Source organism: Labeo rohita, chromosome 19 (assembly GCF_022985175.1).
Source record: "Labeo rohita strain BAU-BD-2019 chromosome 19, IGBB_LRoh.1.0, whole genome shotgun sequence".
NCBI classification, from domain to species: Eukaryota; Metazoa; Chordata; class Actinopteri; order Cypriniformes; family Cyprinidae; genus Labeo; species Labeo rohita.
In genome coordinates, this window is record NC_066887.1 from 11,887,727 (window position 1) to 11,904,789 (window position 17,063).

Below are 17,063 nucleotides of genomic sequence, written 5' to 3' on the forward strand. Positions count from 1 at the left end.
GGCTGGATCGTTAATTTGAAAGAGTGTAGATGGAAGACATTGAGATCTTATCAGACACTGACAAACCCACACTTGACTGTAGGAAACAGTTAGGACTGATACAATAGGCAAGGCTGATTCAGCTCTGTCTGCTTGTCTGTCTTTGTGTTTATCGTTTAGTCTAAACCACAGTACAGTAGCCTGAAAGGTAAGTTGATTATAAAAGTTTGAAAGTGCACATTTCATTATAAAATATGAATTGCGCTGTCATTGTTGAGCCAATAGGATTTGCTTGGGTTGCTAAGAGAAATAAAAATCCTATTCATTCATCACAACTTATAAACCTTTAAAGACAGAGCTACTGTGTGCTTCGAGGTCATTAATCAACAGTATATGCTTTTGTTGAAGAAATCAGCCTGCATTATTTCAACTTTTTTTATAATTGCATTCACAGTGGAATTACTCATGATTCTGCAAACATATCATCACCATGACTTTATTTTAGATGAAATCCAAAGGCTTTCTGACCCTGCATAGATAGCAACATTGATAAAATAGTCCATGTGACATAAGACAACTTTAAATTTAATAAAGCTACGAGAATAGTGCGCAAAGAAAATAAAAATAACGACTTTATCCAACAATTTCTTGTCTTCCATTGCAACATATTCTCACTCCAACTTGTCACATATTGATGATTGATCAGGACCCCTTGGTGTCAATTTTTGATGCACAGGGTACTCCTTTAGCATCATTTTTCATTGTGCAGGGTCCTCCATTACTTTAAATAAGAAACCTTTGGTAAAATCACAACTTTTCATTTTCCGTCGGTCTTAGTACACAATGTAACTACAGAAGAGTCAAGGTTTAAATAGGAAAAATATTGAAACTCTTTGGTAATTTTTGAGCGAGATGCTAACAGTCTAATCGGATTCAATGATCTATGCTAAGCTATGCTAAAAAATGCTACCACCAGACCCAGAGATCGGCTGAATGGATTCCAAAACGGTAAAACTCAGCTGTTTAACTCTTGTTAACTCTTGTCTTGGGGAGTTGGAAAATGAGCCTATTTTCAAAAAAAAGTGGAGTGTTCCTTAAACTATAATGGAGCAGACAGAACTTGCTGCTTTGGCAAGGGCTGTGGCAAAACTGAAACACCGTCTAAATTAAGAGTGCTCAGGCCTGTTCCTGGAGATCTACCTTCCTGCAGAGTTCGGCTCCAATTCTGATCAAACACACCTGAACAAACTAATTAGGATCTGAAGGAGCTCTTGATAGAACTTATCAAGCTGTTTGTCCCAGGCTGGGGAGAAAAGGTACTGTATAATGTAAATGATGTAAAAAAATAATGCGTTTTTCGAAGCATGAGAGCACCAAGCATGAGAGCATGTTCTAGTGCAGTGTTTCCCAGCTACGTTCCTGGAGGCCCCCCAACACTGCACCTTTTACACCTCTCCTTTGTCTGACACACCCATTTCAGGTCTTAGGAGTCTCTACTAATGAGCTGACGATCTGAATCAGGTGTGTTTGATTAAGGAGATTAAGGTGTTGAGGGACCTCCAGGAACGAGGTTGGGAACCGCTGTTCTAGTACACCCCCAAAATAAAATCAAGACTTTGTAAAAGAGCATAATAGGACCCCTGAAGAAGCGTTATGTAAGCTTTGGTTGTGAAATGCCTTTGGTTCTTTGGTGTTTTGTGACCGACTGCATTGTGCTAAACAAGTTTGTAAGTATCAGGAGTATGTGATATGTGCTGAAACTAGATCATTGTCAGTGATTAAAACCTTATGATTTACTCTGTTCTTCGCATAAAGGTATCGGAGGACTTGGAATGCAATGCAACTTGTTTGTAATACTTTTATACTGCTAAAGGCTAAAGGTGTACCCTGAGCACCAAAAAGTGACGCCAAGGGGTCCTGACCAAGCGTCAATATGTGACAAGTTGGGAGTGAGAACCCGCTGTCCCTGTCACTCTTTGATGCGTGTTCACGAGTTCACGAGTACTACTTGCAAACACGGCACAGCATATCCAGGTATGACAGGGAAGAGAAGAAATTGTTAAATAAAGTTGTTATTTTTGTTTTCTTGGCACACAAAAAAGTATTTTTGTAGCTTCATAATATTACGGTTGAACCACTGATGTCAACATGGACTATTTTATCAATGTCCTTACTACCTTTCTGGGTCTTAAACTTGTCAGTTGCATTGCTGTCTATGCAGGGTCAGAAAACTCTCAGATTTCATCAAAAATATCTTAATTTGTGTTCTGAAGATGAACGAAGGTCTTGCGGGTTTGGAATGACATGAGGGTGAATAATTAATGACAGAATTTTCATTTTTGGGTAAACTAACCCTTTTAATCAATAGTTTTATATTTATTGATTACTTATATTTTGATTGCATTTGCACCGCTTCATGGGATTATAATTCTTTCCCCTCCAAAAACAACAACAAAAAACCCCGTTCTCAGTCCTGTACCTTTTTTGCTTTAAATCAAAGTTTGTAGGCTAATCTTGTGACTTGACCTTGTAGCTGGTTGGTTTGGTTCATTTTTTATAAGACTGCTTAAAAAATATTTAGATGAAAAATTAATGGTAAAAATACTTCCAGAACCAAGGGCGTTCTCTCTTTCATTTCATACAAACTCAAGTGGCGCCATCTTTCAGTCATCAACTATAGTAAAAATTACATGAGAGGACTTTAGTGTATCCACCTTTTTCCTGAGTAACCGACGAGCACCACCGTGAATTCTAACTTCCGTTTGGGAGCTCTTGTATTCCGGTCTTCATAGAAATTAATGTTAAAAAAAAAAAAAAATTGACCGTGTCTGGCGCTGGATGGTTGCATAGCTTGTGAGATAATAAAATAATGTGTACTTGCCTCATTTTTGTTGTTAAAATCCTGCAACCTTAGCCCCCATCAGGAGCTGAATATATGTGCCTTCATCTACCCACTTATTAAACTATGATAGGTGAGTCACTGCAAGAAGACGGTCAATGCGACTCTTTAAGCTTTTTAAAACCATTTTCTTATGTTTATTGTTGTAATCGGCTCAGAAAAAAAAAACGTTTGTTTGACTAGAAACACCAGAAAAAGGAAATTTAAAGCATCTTTCCAGTCGGGCGAGACTTCCGCGTTCAGGAAAAAGGTGGTTAGGCCAATTGTTTTGTATGTTGTAATGGACTATTTTTTGTAGCAACAATATACAGTCAGCCAATCTTCAATACAAAATAACATTTGATCACATAAGAAAAAAAAAGAGAAAAAAGCTATATAAGGCATAAAACAACCATATTTCTTGTTCAGATGTTTATTCCTCCATATATAATGTTTTACTCGTAATACATTTAATAAAGTTTTTTCTACCTCATCTAAACAGCACAAGGCATGTTGAAGAAATGAGGTGCAGCAGTTTTCACATTCCTCTGGTCTGATATGACATCCCACCACACCCTCTGTACAATCACAAAGGAAGCAGGCCAGCAGAAATAGTTCACAACAGTACACAATGCACCACTCGCTGCTCAAATCAACTCAAAGTTACAACACACAGGGACTAGCTCTTAATGTGGCAGAGAATTTCTCTGCTGGTGTGTAATATCTCCACTAACATGCATTTCTTTCTCTCAAACTCTCAAAACGTCATGCTGATTGTTACACTCTAGGGAGAGAATGGGTTGCATAGTTACAAAGAATGAATAAATTCACCCCAGTATTGTCCTGTCAAGAGGCTTAATTTGATGTTTCCTTATTCACCCTCTGTCCCGTACAGATGCAGACCCATTGCATACTTTAAAGAACTTGAACAAAACTAAGCCATGCTGCAACATAATTGGTTTTCCAAGGAAATGCATTGGTGTACAGCAAGGTTCCTGAGCGAAACAGTATCTATGGGTCTGTGTAAGTGTTTTGAGTGAGTTAAATAATGAATCAGATACTGTAGATTCATGAATCTAAAGAGCACAGAGGGAAATATGTTTATGAACATGTCTTTCCTTATCATAGATATATCTCTGGACTTCCATTTAAAGGGACAGTGCATCCAAATTCACAGAACGAAGACAGAATTTTTTTTTTAGCTATTCCTTAACTGGTGAATCTGTGTTTGTGAGTGTGTGTTTTTAGTGTGCATGACTAGGTGAACATGTGGCTAGACTGCTGTGTGACTCTGATGAAGGTCGTCCTGCGGCTCAGTTCTTTGAGTTTGGCAGCTCCTACATATGTGCAGGTGGAGCGCAGGCCGCCCAAGATGTCCCTGATGGTGTTTTCCACATCACCTTTGTAGGGCACCTGGACCGTCCTGCCCTCTGATGCCCTGAAATCACATAAACAGGTGTACATACGATGCCCTACAATATCAGTTATTTTTGTAGCAAATGCACTTAAACCCCAAAATGTATGAAAACATCCTTACCTGTACTCTGCTACCCCTCCGACGTACTTCTTCATGGCGGTGTCTGAACTCATCCCGTAAAACAGCTTAAACTTTTTGCCATCTTTCTCAATGATTTCACCAGCACATTGATCATGTCCCGCTAACATTCCTCCCAGCATGACAAAATCTGCCCCAGCGCCTAATGTAAAATTCATTATTAGATACATTAATGTGTTATACCTAGTTGGACAATAATACATATAATAGCAATTTTGAAATGATGGTACAAAAACAGTCAAATTGAGCTTGTTAGAAACAAAACGGAATTCACCAAAAGCTTTGGCAACATCCCCAGGGCAACTGCAACCTCCATCCTAGAAGAAAAAAATAAAGATATACCATAAACTCATATAGCTACATAGTCATATAAAATACAGCACAGCTGCAAAGCATTTCTATAGCTCAAATGATAAAGTATAGTAGTAGCGATGCATACTGTACGTCATGGGTTCAAATCCCAGAAAATGCATTAGCTAAGTAAAAAAGTGAATGCAAAAAAAAACAGTTAAAATAATTAAAGACAAATTAATTGGTTTGTAGTTTTAAATAAATTCAGTTACGCCTTCAGAAAGTTTCTAAAAGTCCAGAAAGTTTCTGAAAGTTGCTACCAGAAATGTTATGAATGACAAACTTATGAACAACAAACAAACTCAGGTGTTTCATTAAAGAAACACACTACTTAGAAATTGTTTGTTTTCAAATAAAATAAGGAATGACATATTTTCCTAGGCCAAAACCGAGAAACTAGTTAGCATTTTAGCACATATGGTTTCATCATTCTAAAATGTTTTTGTGTTTGTTTGTTTTGGTTACATGGCTGAAAATAAGGTCTGTGGTGAACATAAGCTCAAAATATCTTCATTCTACGACATTAATTACATCAGTAATACCCCCTTGTGTTTTATTTACTTGTATTTTACCTGTCTTGAAAAAGGCGGTTGATAACAAGTAGCTAAATGGGACTACAAAGGTTGTCTGGGACATTAAACATCATCACACAGAACAGGAATTTTTTTTTTTTTTTTTTTTTTTTTTTTTTTTAATACCTTGTCGGAGGCTTACCGGTGGTTAGCTTTGTACTTCTAGAGACTGTATTTAGACTTAAAAATGAATAAGTCATGTTCATTCATCATTATCATGATGAACAAAATATGTAAGACTCATAAACTTTTTTTTGTCACAGAGCGAGTCCTGGTAGCACCAGGTTGATGCTAACTACTTGGGTCGCCTACGAAAACACGTCATCACTGCAAAATATACATGAACAAAAAAGTATGTCTTGTTTGGTGTTAATGATAGTGCACATAAAACTGAAAAGGTAGGGAAACACTAACATTGAATTGAGGATGCTGCCCTCTTGTGGTATTGTGATGTCATTGGTTTGTTAGTTTCCACCTCTCAGTCAATGTATTGCAGCATGCTAACAATGATAGTCATTTAAAGAGCCTCACAGAGATGATGTGTCCCTTCAGTCCATGAGCCGAGTCGGCGCACTCGATAACAGCGCTCAGCTGAGGATATCCCACACCGGTCTTAATACGCGTGGTGCACACAGAACCTGAAGATCAGTGTTTTCAAACTTTATCAACATGCTTCAAACATCATGAACATGCTTAATTTAATTTAAAAGACAATATTGTACTATTAATATGTATTACAGTGTTGGGAAATACAATTGAGGTTGAAAGTTTACATACAATGTTTTCCCAAAATAAGAGGGATCATATGAAATTCATGTTATTTTTTATTTAGTACTAAACTGAATAAGATTTTTTTTTTAATGATAGTTGTTCATGAGTCCCTTGTTTGTCCTGAACAGTTAAACAGCAGGTCCCACAAATTCTTTGGTTTTTCAGAATTTTTGTGTACTTGAACCCTTTCCAACAATGACTGTATGATTTTGAGATCCACTTTTCACACTGAGGACAACTGAGAAACTCATATGTAACTATTACAAAATGCTCACAGATGCTTCAGAAGGAAACACAATAAATTAAGAGCTAGGGTGTTAATTTTTTAACAGAATGAAGATGTGTACATTTTTCTTATTTTGCCTAAATATCTTTTTTTTGTTTGTTTTTTTGTTTTTCAATTTAATATTGCCTTTCAGAAGCTACAGAAGATACTTTCATGTTTCCCAGAAGACAAAATAATGTAAATCAAGTGCATCTTAATGCGTTGTTTGTCTTTCTGGAGCATCAGTGACCATTTGAACCTTCTGTAATAGTTTCATATGAGTCTCTCAGTTGTCCTCAGTGTGAAAAGATGGATCTCAGAATTATACAGTCATTGTTGGAAAGTGTTCAAATACACAAAAATGCTGAAAAACCAAAGAATTTATGGGACCTTAAGGATTTTTCTGAAGAACAGCAGGCAGTTTAACTGTTCAGGACAAACAAGGGACTCATGAACAACTACCACTAAACAAACAACAAAAAAAAGCTGTGGATCATTCAGGTAACAACACAGTACTAAGCATCAAGTGTATGGAAACTTTTGAACAGGGTAATTTTTATAAATTCAACTATTATTTTCTCTTGTTGACTGTATGTAAACATCTTTTACGTGAAATATTTTATTCAGGTCAGTACTAAATAAAAAATAACATGCATTTTGTATGATCCTTATTATTTTGGTAAAACATTTTGCAGATTCTGCAAGGTGTATGTAAACTTTTGAACTTTTTAAACAATAATCTGATACCTGGCCCAATGCCAACTTTAATGATATCAGCTCCAGACAGAATGAGTTCCTCCACCATCTCTCCTGTCACTACATTTCCTGCCTAAATACACAAGACCATTGTGTTATATGGCATTTATAGGTCAACAAACATACAAAATAAATGAATGCTTTCTTATTATATTGATATGGTGTTCATTACATGATGTATGGGCAAAAATCTCACCATGATGGTGTGCTTTGGAAACCTTTCCCGAACTCTTTTTACGAACTCCACAAAGTGTTCAGAGTAGCCATTGGCTACATCCAGGCAGATGTACTGAATGAGAGGAATGGCCTCCAGGATGCTGCACAGTTTCTCCAGATCCGCCGGTCCACTGCCCGAGCTGGCCGCCACATGCTGAGAATGAGAGGAAAGACGCTTTAGGCTTCAGTGATTCAGAATAAGAATCATCTGTCTATAAAGCTTTTGTATGATCGCTTCATAAAATTAGGGTTGAACCACAAATGTCACATGTACTATTTTAACAATGTCCTTACTATGTCTCTGAGCCGTTTGAAAGTTTCAGTTGCATTGCTGTCTATGCAAGATCAGAAAGCTCTCGGATCAAAAATATCTTAATTTGTGTTTCAGCGATGAATGAGCGTCTTGCAGGCTTGGAACAACATGAGGGTTAGTAATTAATAGCAGAATTTTAATTATATATTTTAGATATTTTAGTATATGATGTTGCTATGTGGTTTCTTGATGGACTGTTCCACTTAATTAAACTACTTTTGATTAAGTAAGGCAAGAAAGCCATTGCCCATTCACCTCAAGGCACTCTGGATGACTGGCTGCAAAATTCTTCCACTCCTCCAGGGAGTAGTGCTTCTGGATGGCTGTGAAGAGAGTGTGCTGAAAGACAGAGCAGAGAGACGTCTGAGAGGACAGCAAGTGTCTGGCACTGAGACAGACAGAAATATAAGAGCCTCTTGATCCCAGTACATGGAAACAGGACACAGCTAATTATGTTCCAGTGAGATCTTGATAATCACAGAGATAAAACATAGTAAAACAAGACTTTCCCTGGGTTATATTGCAAAGATACAGGCGCTGTGTTTCATCAGTTACTGTGCTTTGTTTAAAGAAGCACTCACCTTGCTGAGCACCTGTGCCATCTCAAAAGTGCCGGTGGTGTCCATGTTAGCGGCGATGATCGGGATGCCATTGTACGTCTGCTTTGAGTTCCGGAATGTGAAGGTCCTCTGCAGGTCAACCTTCAAGAACGAAACATGTGAAGGAAATTACTTTCCAAACATATAAACGGTCTGAAAAGCCTCATTTTAACGGATAGGCCCATAGTCAACCCAAACATCCTGTGTTCCTGTCCTATTTTCCGGTCTCTGTAACCCATCCAAGCATGCACTTAACTGCTAAAACATATTTAGAGCCATCTGACAATATGTGACCTTGGACCACAAAACCAGTCTTAAGTAGCACGGTATATTTGTAGCAATAGCCAAAAATACATTGTATGGGTCAAAATTATCGATTTTTCTTTTATGCCAAAAATCATTAGTATATTAAGTAAAGATCATGTTCCATTAAGATATGTTGTAAATTTCCTATCATAAATGTATCAAAACTTAGTAATATGCTTTACTGAGAACTTCATTTGGACAATTTAAAGGTGATTTTCTCAATATTTTGGGGTTGTTGTTTTTTTTTTTGCACCCTCAGATTCCAGATTTTCAAATAGTTGTATCTTGGCCAAATATTGTCCTATCATAACAAACCATATATCAATGGAAAGCAATGTTTAAATCTCAATGTCAACACTGTCCCTTATGACTGGTTTTGTAGTTCAAGGTCATATATATCACTGTAACAACTGAACCAGAGTCATTCTCCATGATCATGAGCATCTGATAACCAATATGTGAAACTGATATGCAGAAGATTTTCAATTTAATGCTGTAGAAACAATCATTTTCAGCTTGACAACTGTCTGTATAGCACTTAGAATTACCTTTACACATTATCTCAGACATGTGCGGATAAATACTAGAGGGGTCCTATTATGCCCTTTTTACAAGATGTTATGTACACTACCGTTCAAAAGTTTGGGGTCAGTACATTTTTATTGTTTCTTTTTTTTAAATACTTTTATTCACCAAGGATGTATTAAGTTAATAATTAAAAGTTTATTAAAAGTTAATAATAAATAATTTACATTGTTATAAAATATTTATATTTTGAATAAACACTGTACTTTTTAAACTTGTTATTCATGAAAGAATCCTGGAAAAAAAATCACAGGTTCCAAAAAATATTTGGCAGCACAACTGTTGATATTATCCAACATTGATCATTCTAATAATAAATCCGCATATTAGAATGATTTCTGAAGGATCATGTGACACTTAAGACTGGAGTAACAGCTGATAAAAATTCAGCTTTTCATCACAGGAATAAATTCTATTTTAAAGTATGTTAAAATAAAAAACATTATTTTATATTGTAAAAACATTTTGCAATATTACTGTTTTTTTTTTTTATATTTTTAATCAAATAAATGCAGCCTTGATGAGCATAAGAGACTTCTTTAAAGACTATTACAAGTCTTACTGACCCCAAACTTTTGAACGGTAGTGTAAGTCTCAGATTTCCTCAGAATGTGTCTGTTAAGTTTCAGCTCAAATACACCACAGAACATTTAGTACTCCACGCCGTAAATACCCGGTTTTGGAAGCAGAAACATACTTTTGTTTGGTGTTTCTTTAAATGCAAATGAGCTGCTCCTGCCCTTTTCCAGAAAAAGGCTGTGCTTTTACATTGCCCCAGTTACTAAGGTAACAGCAAACAATCTTTTTTGATTGTGATCTCTATCACGCTCATGTGATGTTGCAGTTCTTTGTCATCATAAAAAAGTTTGTTCTTTGAGTTTAAAAAGCTTGTATATGGTGTTCTGAGTGCACACAAGGTTGTGTCAAAAACACACAAAGTTCACAAAAGCGCAATCTGTGAATGTAAACAGCTACCTGTGTATCAGTATATTAGATCTGTGAATGATGTCTCTTAAACATAAAAACAAATCACTACTAGCACTCAACCAGGCCTTGCCCTCTATTTATTTTGCTTATGCCTTGGGCGGTTATTATTTAAATTAGGGATATTGTGATGTATACTTTCCAGGAAGAAAACTATTACTGAAGCTATAATCGAGGCCTTTGTGGGGGAGTTCAGAAACAGTGCTTATGATATGAACAACTTTCTTTGGAGTAGACTTTCTAACTTTGCAGGTCTTTTTTATGCACAAACAGCAACATTACACACTAAAGGAAGCTGAAAAACGATAACTGGACCTCTTTTAATGTTCAGTGGATATTCTGAATAAAGTATTATGTGACCCAAAATTCAAGTGGAAGTTCTTTAAGAATAAAAAAATGAAGTCAAGTTCACCTCCAGAAAAACAATTTCCTGATACTTTACTCACCCCTATGTCATCCAAGATGTTCATGTCTTTCTTTCTTCAGTCGAAAAGAAATTAAGGTAAACATTCCAGGATTTTTCTCCATATAGTGGACTTCAATGGGGATCAACAGGTTGAAGGTCCAAATTACAGTTTCAGTGCACCTTCAAAGGGCTCTACACGATCCCAGCCAAGGAAATAGAGTCTTATCTAGCGAAACGATTAGTGATTTTCTTCAAAAATTAAAAATTCTATACTTTTTAATCACAAATGCTCATCTTGCATATGCATCTTCACGCATTACGTGATCATGTTGGAAAGGTTACTCATGGTTAGTTCTTCGTCTGTGTACTTCGGTCCAAAACTCCTTTTTTGTACAGGCCATTTGACTTTCTTTGCACCTTTGCTTTGTAAACACTGGTTCAGTACTTCCACCTTTGTCACGTGTGACCTTTCCAACATCATTACGTAGTGCGTGAGGTCAGGCTGGTGCAAGATGAGCGTTTGTGGTTAAAAAGTATATACATTTTTATTGTTTTATAAAAATGAACAATCGTTACGGTAGATAAGACCCTTGTTCTTCGGCTGGGATTATGTAGAGCCCTTTGAAGCATTGAAGCTGCAGTTTGGACCTTCAACCCGTTAGCCACAATTCAAGTCCACTATATGGAGAAAAATTCTGGAATGTTTTTCTTAAAAACCTGAACTTTTTTTGTGAAGAAAGAAAGACATGAACATCTTGGATTTTTTAACAATTTTGTGTCTATTTACTATTCTATGTAAGTGCAAATAGTCTGCCTTATTGCCAAACTCCACCCAACAATGTGTGGTTAGTACAGAAAACATTACAAAAGATGACTGTTTATCATTAGCTCCAGTAGGGTAGGTAGTATATCACGTACCACCGACTTTTTGACGCGACCGACCCTAGTTCGAATTTTTCTTGTGCCAAAGTCGTTCTTCTTCCTTTTCACATCACATCAGAAAAGCATTTATTTTTAATAAAAATGAAGGAAATAATCAAAAAGTGTAAAATAACACGGATGTTTATCAGTTACGGTTAGGGGTAGGTGTAGGGAGGGCTTTTTCGTATTCGTCATCCTAAAAATTTGTCACGCAGAGAAATTTTGCACACTGAGGCTATGTTTACACTGGTGTGTTTTTGTTTTAAAATGCATAACTTTTGCTACGGTTATGCCTATCTTTTACATTACTCTGCTGTTTTCTACCCTTGAAAACGGAGACTTTCAAAAACGCTGTAAACCCCGTTTTAGTTTGAAAACTCCAGGGTTGCATTTCTGTGTAATCGGACCAAAACTGAGACTATTGAAGACGATGGCGTGGCTGCCCACATTTGCTCTGCGTATCGTTGACGGCTGTGTAAACAATAACATCATCTCTTTTTTTGTACCCACAGATATGTATAGGCAGATTTTCCATTCGACCACTCCAAGCACGTAGACGCGTCCACCATCTAAAAAAAAATAAGGAATCTACCTATACATATCTAAGGTTGTACCTGCATGAATGGTCATGTGACATGCCTTTTCGGTAGTGTAAACAGGGCCTGAGTTGATGCGTATTAATCTGTTGCAAAAAATTTGCAAAACAATACAGTAGTTAACAAGCAGTGAGGATGATTTTGTTTTCCTTTCTCTTCTTAAAAGAAGAAAAAGTAAGAGGAAATATTGGGTTCATCCAATCTTGAGATTGCATAGAGAGGAAGAAGAGTTCCACCTTTTTATCAAGGAGCTGCGGGATTATCCCGAGCAATTCGAAGTTTACTTCAGGATGTCAGTGGCTCAGTTTGATGCTTCCGACACTGAAACCACATATTTAAAAAAAGACCAATTGATCCTGAACAGAGACAGTATGTCTACACACACACACCAAACTGTGGCGTTTGGAAAGGTGCATGTCCTATTTATGAGTTAATATATTTACTTATTCTCTTACTTATTTGAATGAATAAAATTAATATTTTCATTCGGCAAGGATATTTGATTGACAGTTTTAATGTTACAAAATATGTCGATTTGAAATAAATGCTGTTCATTTAAACTTTCTGTTTGATCCTTTCAAAAAATGTATCACTGTTTTTACAAAAATATGAGGTGGCACAACTGTATTCATCATTTACAATAAATGGAAGACTGGTGGGTGCTGAAAATTCAGCTTTGCCACCACAAGAATAAATTACAGTTGTAAAAGTATGAAAGTTGCTATCAGAGATTTAACACATTGCTTACTTGATTTAACATGTTGTTAGCATGTTTTAGCAATATTAGCTTGTTGCTTGCATTTTTATAGGCTGATTACAATGTTGTTAGCATGTAGCATGTTGTTAGCATGATTAACAAATTAATAGCATGTTTCTAGCATGATTAGCAAGTTACTAACATGTTGTTAGCATGATTAGCATGTTCCTAGCTTGTAGGTAACATCTTTCATCATAATTAGCATGTCGCTAACATGTTATAGCATGATTAGCATGTTACTAGCTTGTTGTTAGCATGATTAGCATGTTGTTAACATGTTTCTAACATGATTAGCAAGTTATTAACATGTTGTTAGCATTATTACCAAGTTACTAGCATGTTTATAGCCTGATTAGCATGTTACTAGCATGTTGTTAAAATGATTAGCATGTTGTTAACATGTTTCTAGCATGATTAACATGTTTCTAGCATGATTAGCGTGTTTCTAGTATGTTGTTAGCATGATTAGCATGTTGCTATCATGTTTCTAGCATGATTAGCAAGTTACTAACATGTTGTTAACATTAGTACCAAGTTACTAGCATGTTTATAGCCTGATTAGCATGTTGCTAGCATGTTTCTAGCATGATTAGCATGTTACTAGCATGTTGTTAGGATGATTAGCAAGTTACTTGCATGATTAGCATGTCACTAGCATGTTGTTAGCATTATTACCAAGTTACTAGCATGTTTATAACCTGATTAGCATGTTACTAGCATGTTGTTAAAATGATTAGCAAATTACTAGCATGTTGCTAGCATGATTAACAAGTTATTAGCATGATTAGCATGTTACTAGCATGTTGTTAAATGATTAGCATGGTACTAGAATGTTGCTAGCATGATTAAACCAGCTAAATCCGGTTAATTCACTAAGAAACAGCTAAAAACCAACTAAAACCAGCCTAGGCTGGTTGTCTAGTCTTAGCTGGTGTAACCTTGGCTGATCTTTTAGTAAGTCTCCCAGCTTGGCCAGTTAAGACCAGCTAAAAAGTGGCCAAAACCACTTTAAACCACTTTAAAACCAGCCTGGGAGACCGGCCAAAGCAGTCATTCAGCTTAGGGTGTTGTTAGCTGTTTTTTTAAGTAGGGAGTTGTTAAGCTTTGATATAGTAATAAACAGCTTAGATGCACCCTGGGTCTCTTTGTATAAAAGTTTTCACCCCCTTAATGAAAGTCTACAGGATTTTAGGTGGTTTCGATAGTCTGGTTTTCAAAAACCGTAAGCCGGATCAGTTAAAAAAAAGATATAGCAACTAACTTCAAACCAGTCTGAAGGTCTGACCCGAGTTTGGTGGTTGTAGCTTTAAAGCTCTACTGAATAACATTTGGCTCAGAAGAAGAAGATGAAGCTTATATAGCAGATCACTAAGTTGGCTTTTTCATTTAACAGTATTACTGTTTTAACTGTATTTTGATCAAATAAATGTAGCCTTGGTGAGCATTATTTCAAATTTTCAGTCTTCTTTCAAAAACATTAAAAAGCATGCACAACCAACCCAAAACATTTAAATGTTAGCATATATAATGTATATATAATCAGAATCACAGCTGAGACATTGTGGTGTGCGCAAGTGAATTTGTGCTGAATCATTTATAGGTTTGTCTAAGAAAAAAAAACTTGCAACCTGATATGCACAGACATTCTCTCTCTCTCTCTCTCATACACAGACGCTCTCAGGTTCTCTGAATCAGTTCTCAGTCATTTCCAGTTCCAGTAACTGCTGCAGTCACATCAGTCACACTACACTGCACTATGAATAACCGCCCTGCTGCTATTTTACTGCTATTGTGCCATGGGGAACAAATTCACCATTTTCCTGACTGAAGACACATTACAGATATTACAGTCATAAAATGTGGATCCTCTTGCTTATTATTTATGTTTGAGGCAAGGTCTGTGATTGATTACTGCAGGTTATGCAGTGAAGAGGCCCTCAGCTGCTGTTCTATTTCAATGAGCCTGTATATCATCACAGCCACCGTCGTGGCCCATTTAGTGACAGCCATCAGATTAGCCAGCCGCAGCGAGAACTGACCGGCACTTTACGTCATCCTGCAGTGAAATGCAGTGGAAAACTCTTCAGAATTAATCAGTAGAGACCAACAGGCAAACCTCACAGATGAGCATATGGATTTAGAAACAAGCTATTATAAGACTGGCAGCTGAACTGGAAAAAGATGTCTAAATGAATAATTACAGGTGTCCAAACCTTATCACGCTGCAGCAAAGGAGTACCTCAGCCAAATGTCTGGAAGAGGGCTTTCCATATGAGCAGACAATCATGTAAGTGAATGTTTTACTACCTTGATGAGTTGTGGTGTGGACCAAGTGTGACCAAGAGCAACACCACAGTGGAATCTGCTCCTATTGACATATAGGCACGCCTCAGGCCTATTTTTAAACATGTTTTCAAAGCACAAGCTCTCAGGTTGTTTTTTTCTCAGCCTGGCCAGTCAACCAAAACCACTTGGTTTGTTTTAAGACACATCAACACCAGAAAATAAAGATAAGCCAACACATACTGGAGTCTGTTGATCAAGCTTGATAAACTGTCACTGGGTGAAGCTTAAACACGGGCCCCATAAATCCAGCTCTGTCAGAAGGACTTCATCAAGGTCATCCTGATTTACACTTTTATTCTTTGCCATTCACACAAGCACAGCTCCCGTGGTACTCTTGGTATTTAAAATGAATCATTCAGGTAAAACAAGACAAGGCTAGTGACACAGATTTCTTTTAACAGTAACAGCAAGATGTTCTTACCTCAGACCTGCTCTTCAGACTGCTCCTCTTTGGTCTGAAAAGGACATCTTTGAAGTCCAGTTTGAGGTCAGCATCCACCCGGGGCATGGTGACGGGCCTGAGAGCGGATGAGAATCTCCTGAGCCGGGCTGGTGCAGTCGCTGGTCCAGAGCTCCAGGCACCAAACCCGAACCGGCAGAAGAACAGCGTATTTATAGTGTAGAAAGGGCCGTCACTGCCCAGGCCCCCATGGCTTTATTTGGCTAGGCCTGTACACGCTCTCCTTCCCTCTCTCTCTCTCCTCTTTCTACTCCCCCCTCCGCTTGCATTCAGTCTGGAGTGGCAGCAGCAGCAGTAGCAGTGATAAAAGTGTTTCCTGTGTGGCTGCCTGACACATATAAACACACACACACAAGCGCAGTCACTGCAGTTGAGCACTGCAGTATGTGCACAGAGCTCCTGCTGTCCAGCTGGGGTATTGCTCCTCTGAATCAATGAGTGATCTCATGGGAAATGAGAGGGAGGGACGGAGGAGAATAAGGACATGAGGATACAGTGTCTTGCTTATCGTTCCCTTTTTGATGTTTAATACAGAAATCATGGGTTTGAAAAAGTATATTAAATGCGGCTGTAATCCTATTGGAACACTTATAATCATATAATGTGTTTGATGGCAAATCCCTATTTACCTAACGTGTTCATGTCAATTTTCAATAAAACAAAGCTTTATTATGCACATTGTATGTTCACAATGCATATCGCTGACTAATGTTTTTTGTATTTATTTATAGTATAAATGTTTAATGTAATTACTCCGTGCCTATTGTTTATATTCATTAACTTGTAAGTTTGCACTGTCAACCAAGTAAATTGACATTTTATTCCACTATATATGTGCATATGTCTTACAATAATCCTGTCAACTTTAAAAAAATATATGTATTAATGAATATATATTAATGAAAAATAATATGTCTATATTTTTTCAATTTTGCAGTCTTATAACTTTGCTTTAGACAAGGGGTCGGCAACTTTCTTAAATGATACGATTAAAAATAATATTTGATTTTTCTGCAAATAGTTTCTAAAGATTTTTTTTATGAATTGTTTTTTTTTTTTAAAAAAACAGATAAACAATGCGACCGTACTGAACACTGCTGTATGTGTATGTTACAAGGCCAATACATTAAAACCGTTCAGTTTAATCACCTTTCGATATTAACGCGCTACTTCAGTTGATGCACAAACACACACCACTCGCACACAGAGATCAGAGATCGCGCTGTGCTATTCATGACTTTTTTTAACATGACTTTTATTAATCGACAATGAATCGCAAACAATTTAGGCGTCTCTCTCTCTTTCTCTCTCACATTGGCCATATTTGAGAAGAAAAAGCTGAGTAGTTTGCATCACTGGATATAGCTGTCAGTCATTTAACATTTATATCCTAAAACAGTGACTAAAATTAAATGATTTGCAGCTTTCTCTTATTTCGCTCTCTTAC

General features: G+C 36.9%; 1 protein-coding gene across 1 annotated transcript; it reads right to left on the reverse strand.

The window, feature by feature from the left end:
• Positions 1 to 3,260: 3,260 nt before the first annotated feature.
• Positions 3,261 to 15,982, reverse strand: gmpr (guanosine monophosphate reductase). The gene is made up of 9 exons (XM_051137573.1): positions 15,578 to 15,982; positions 8,238 to 8,357; positions 7,912 to 7,995; positions 7,324 to 7,497; positions 7,119 to 7,200; positions 5,867 to 5,973; positions 4,687 to 4,729; positions 4,395 to 4,554; positions 3,261 to 4,295 (listed from the first exon to the last, which is right to left on the reverse strand). The coding sequence occupies exons 1-9, from the start codon at positions 15,662 to 15,664 to the stop codon at positions 4,115 to 4,117; spliced, it is 1,038 nt and encodes a 345-aa protein (XP_050993530.1). The 5' UTR covers positions 15,665 to 15,982; the 3' UTR covers positions 3,261 to 4,114.
• Positions 15,983 to 17,063: the final 1,081 nt, after the last annotated feature.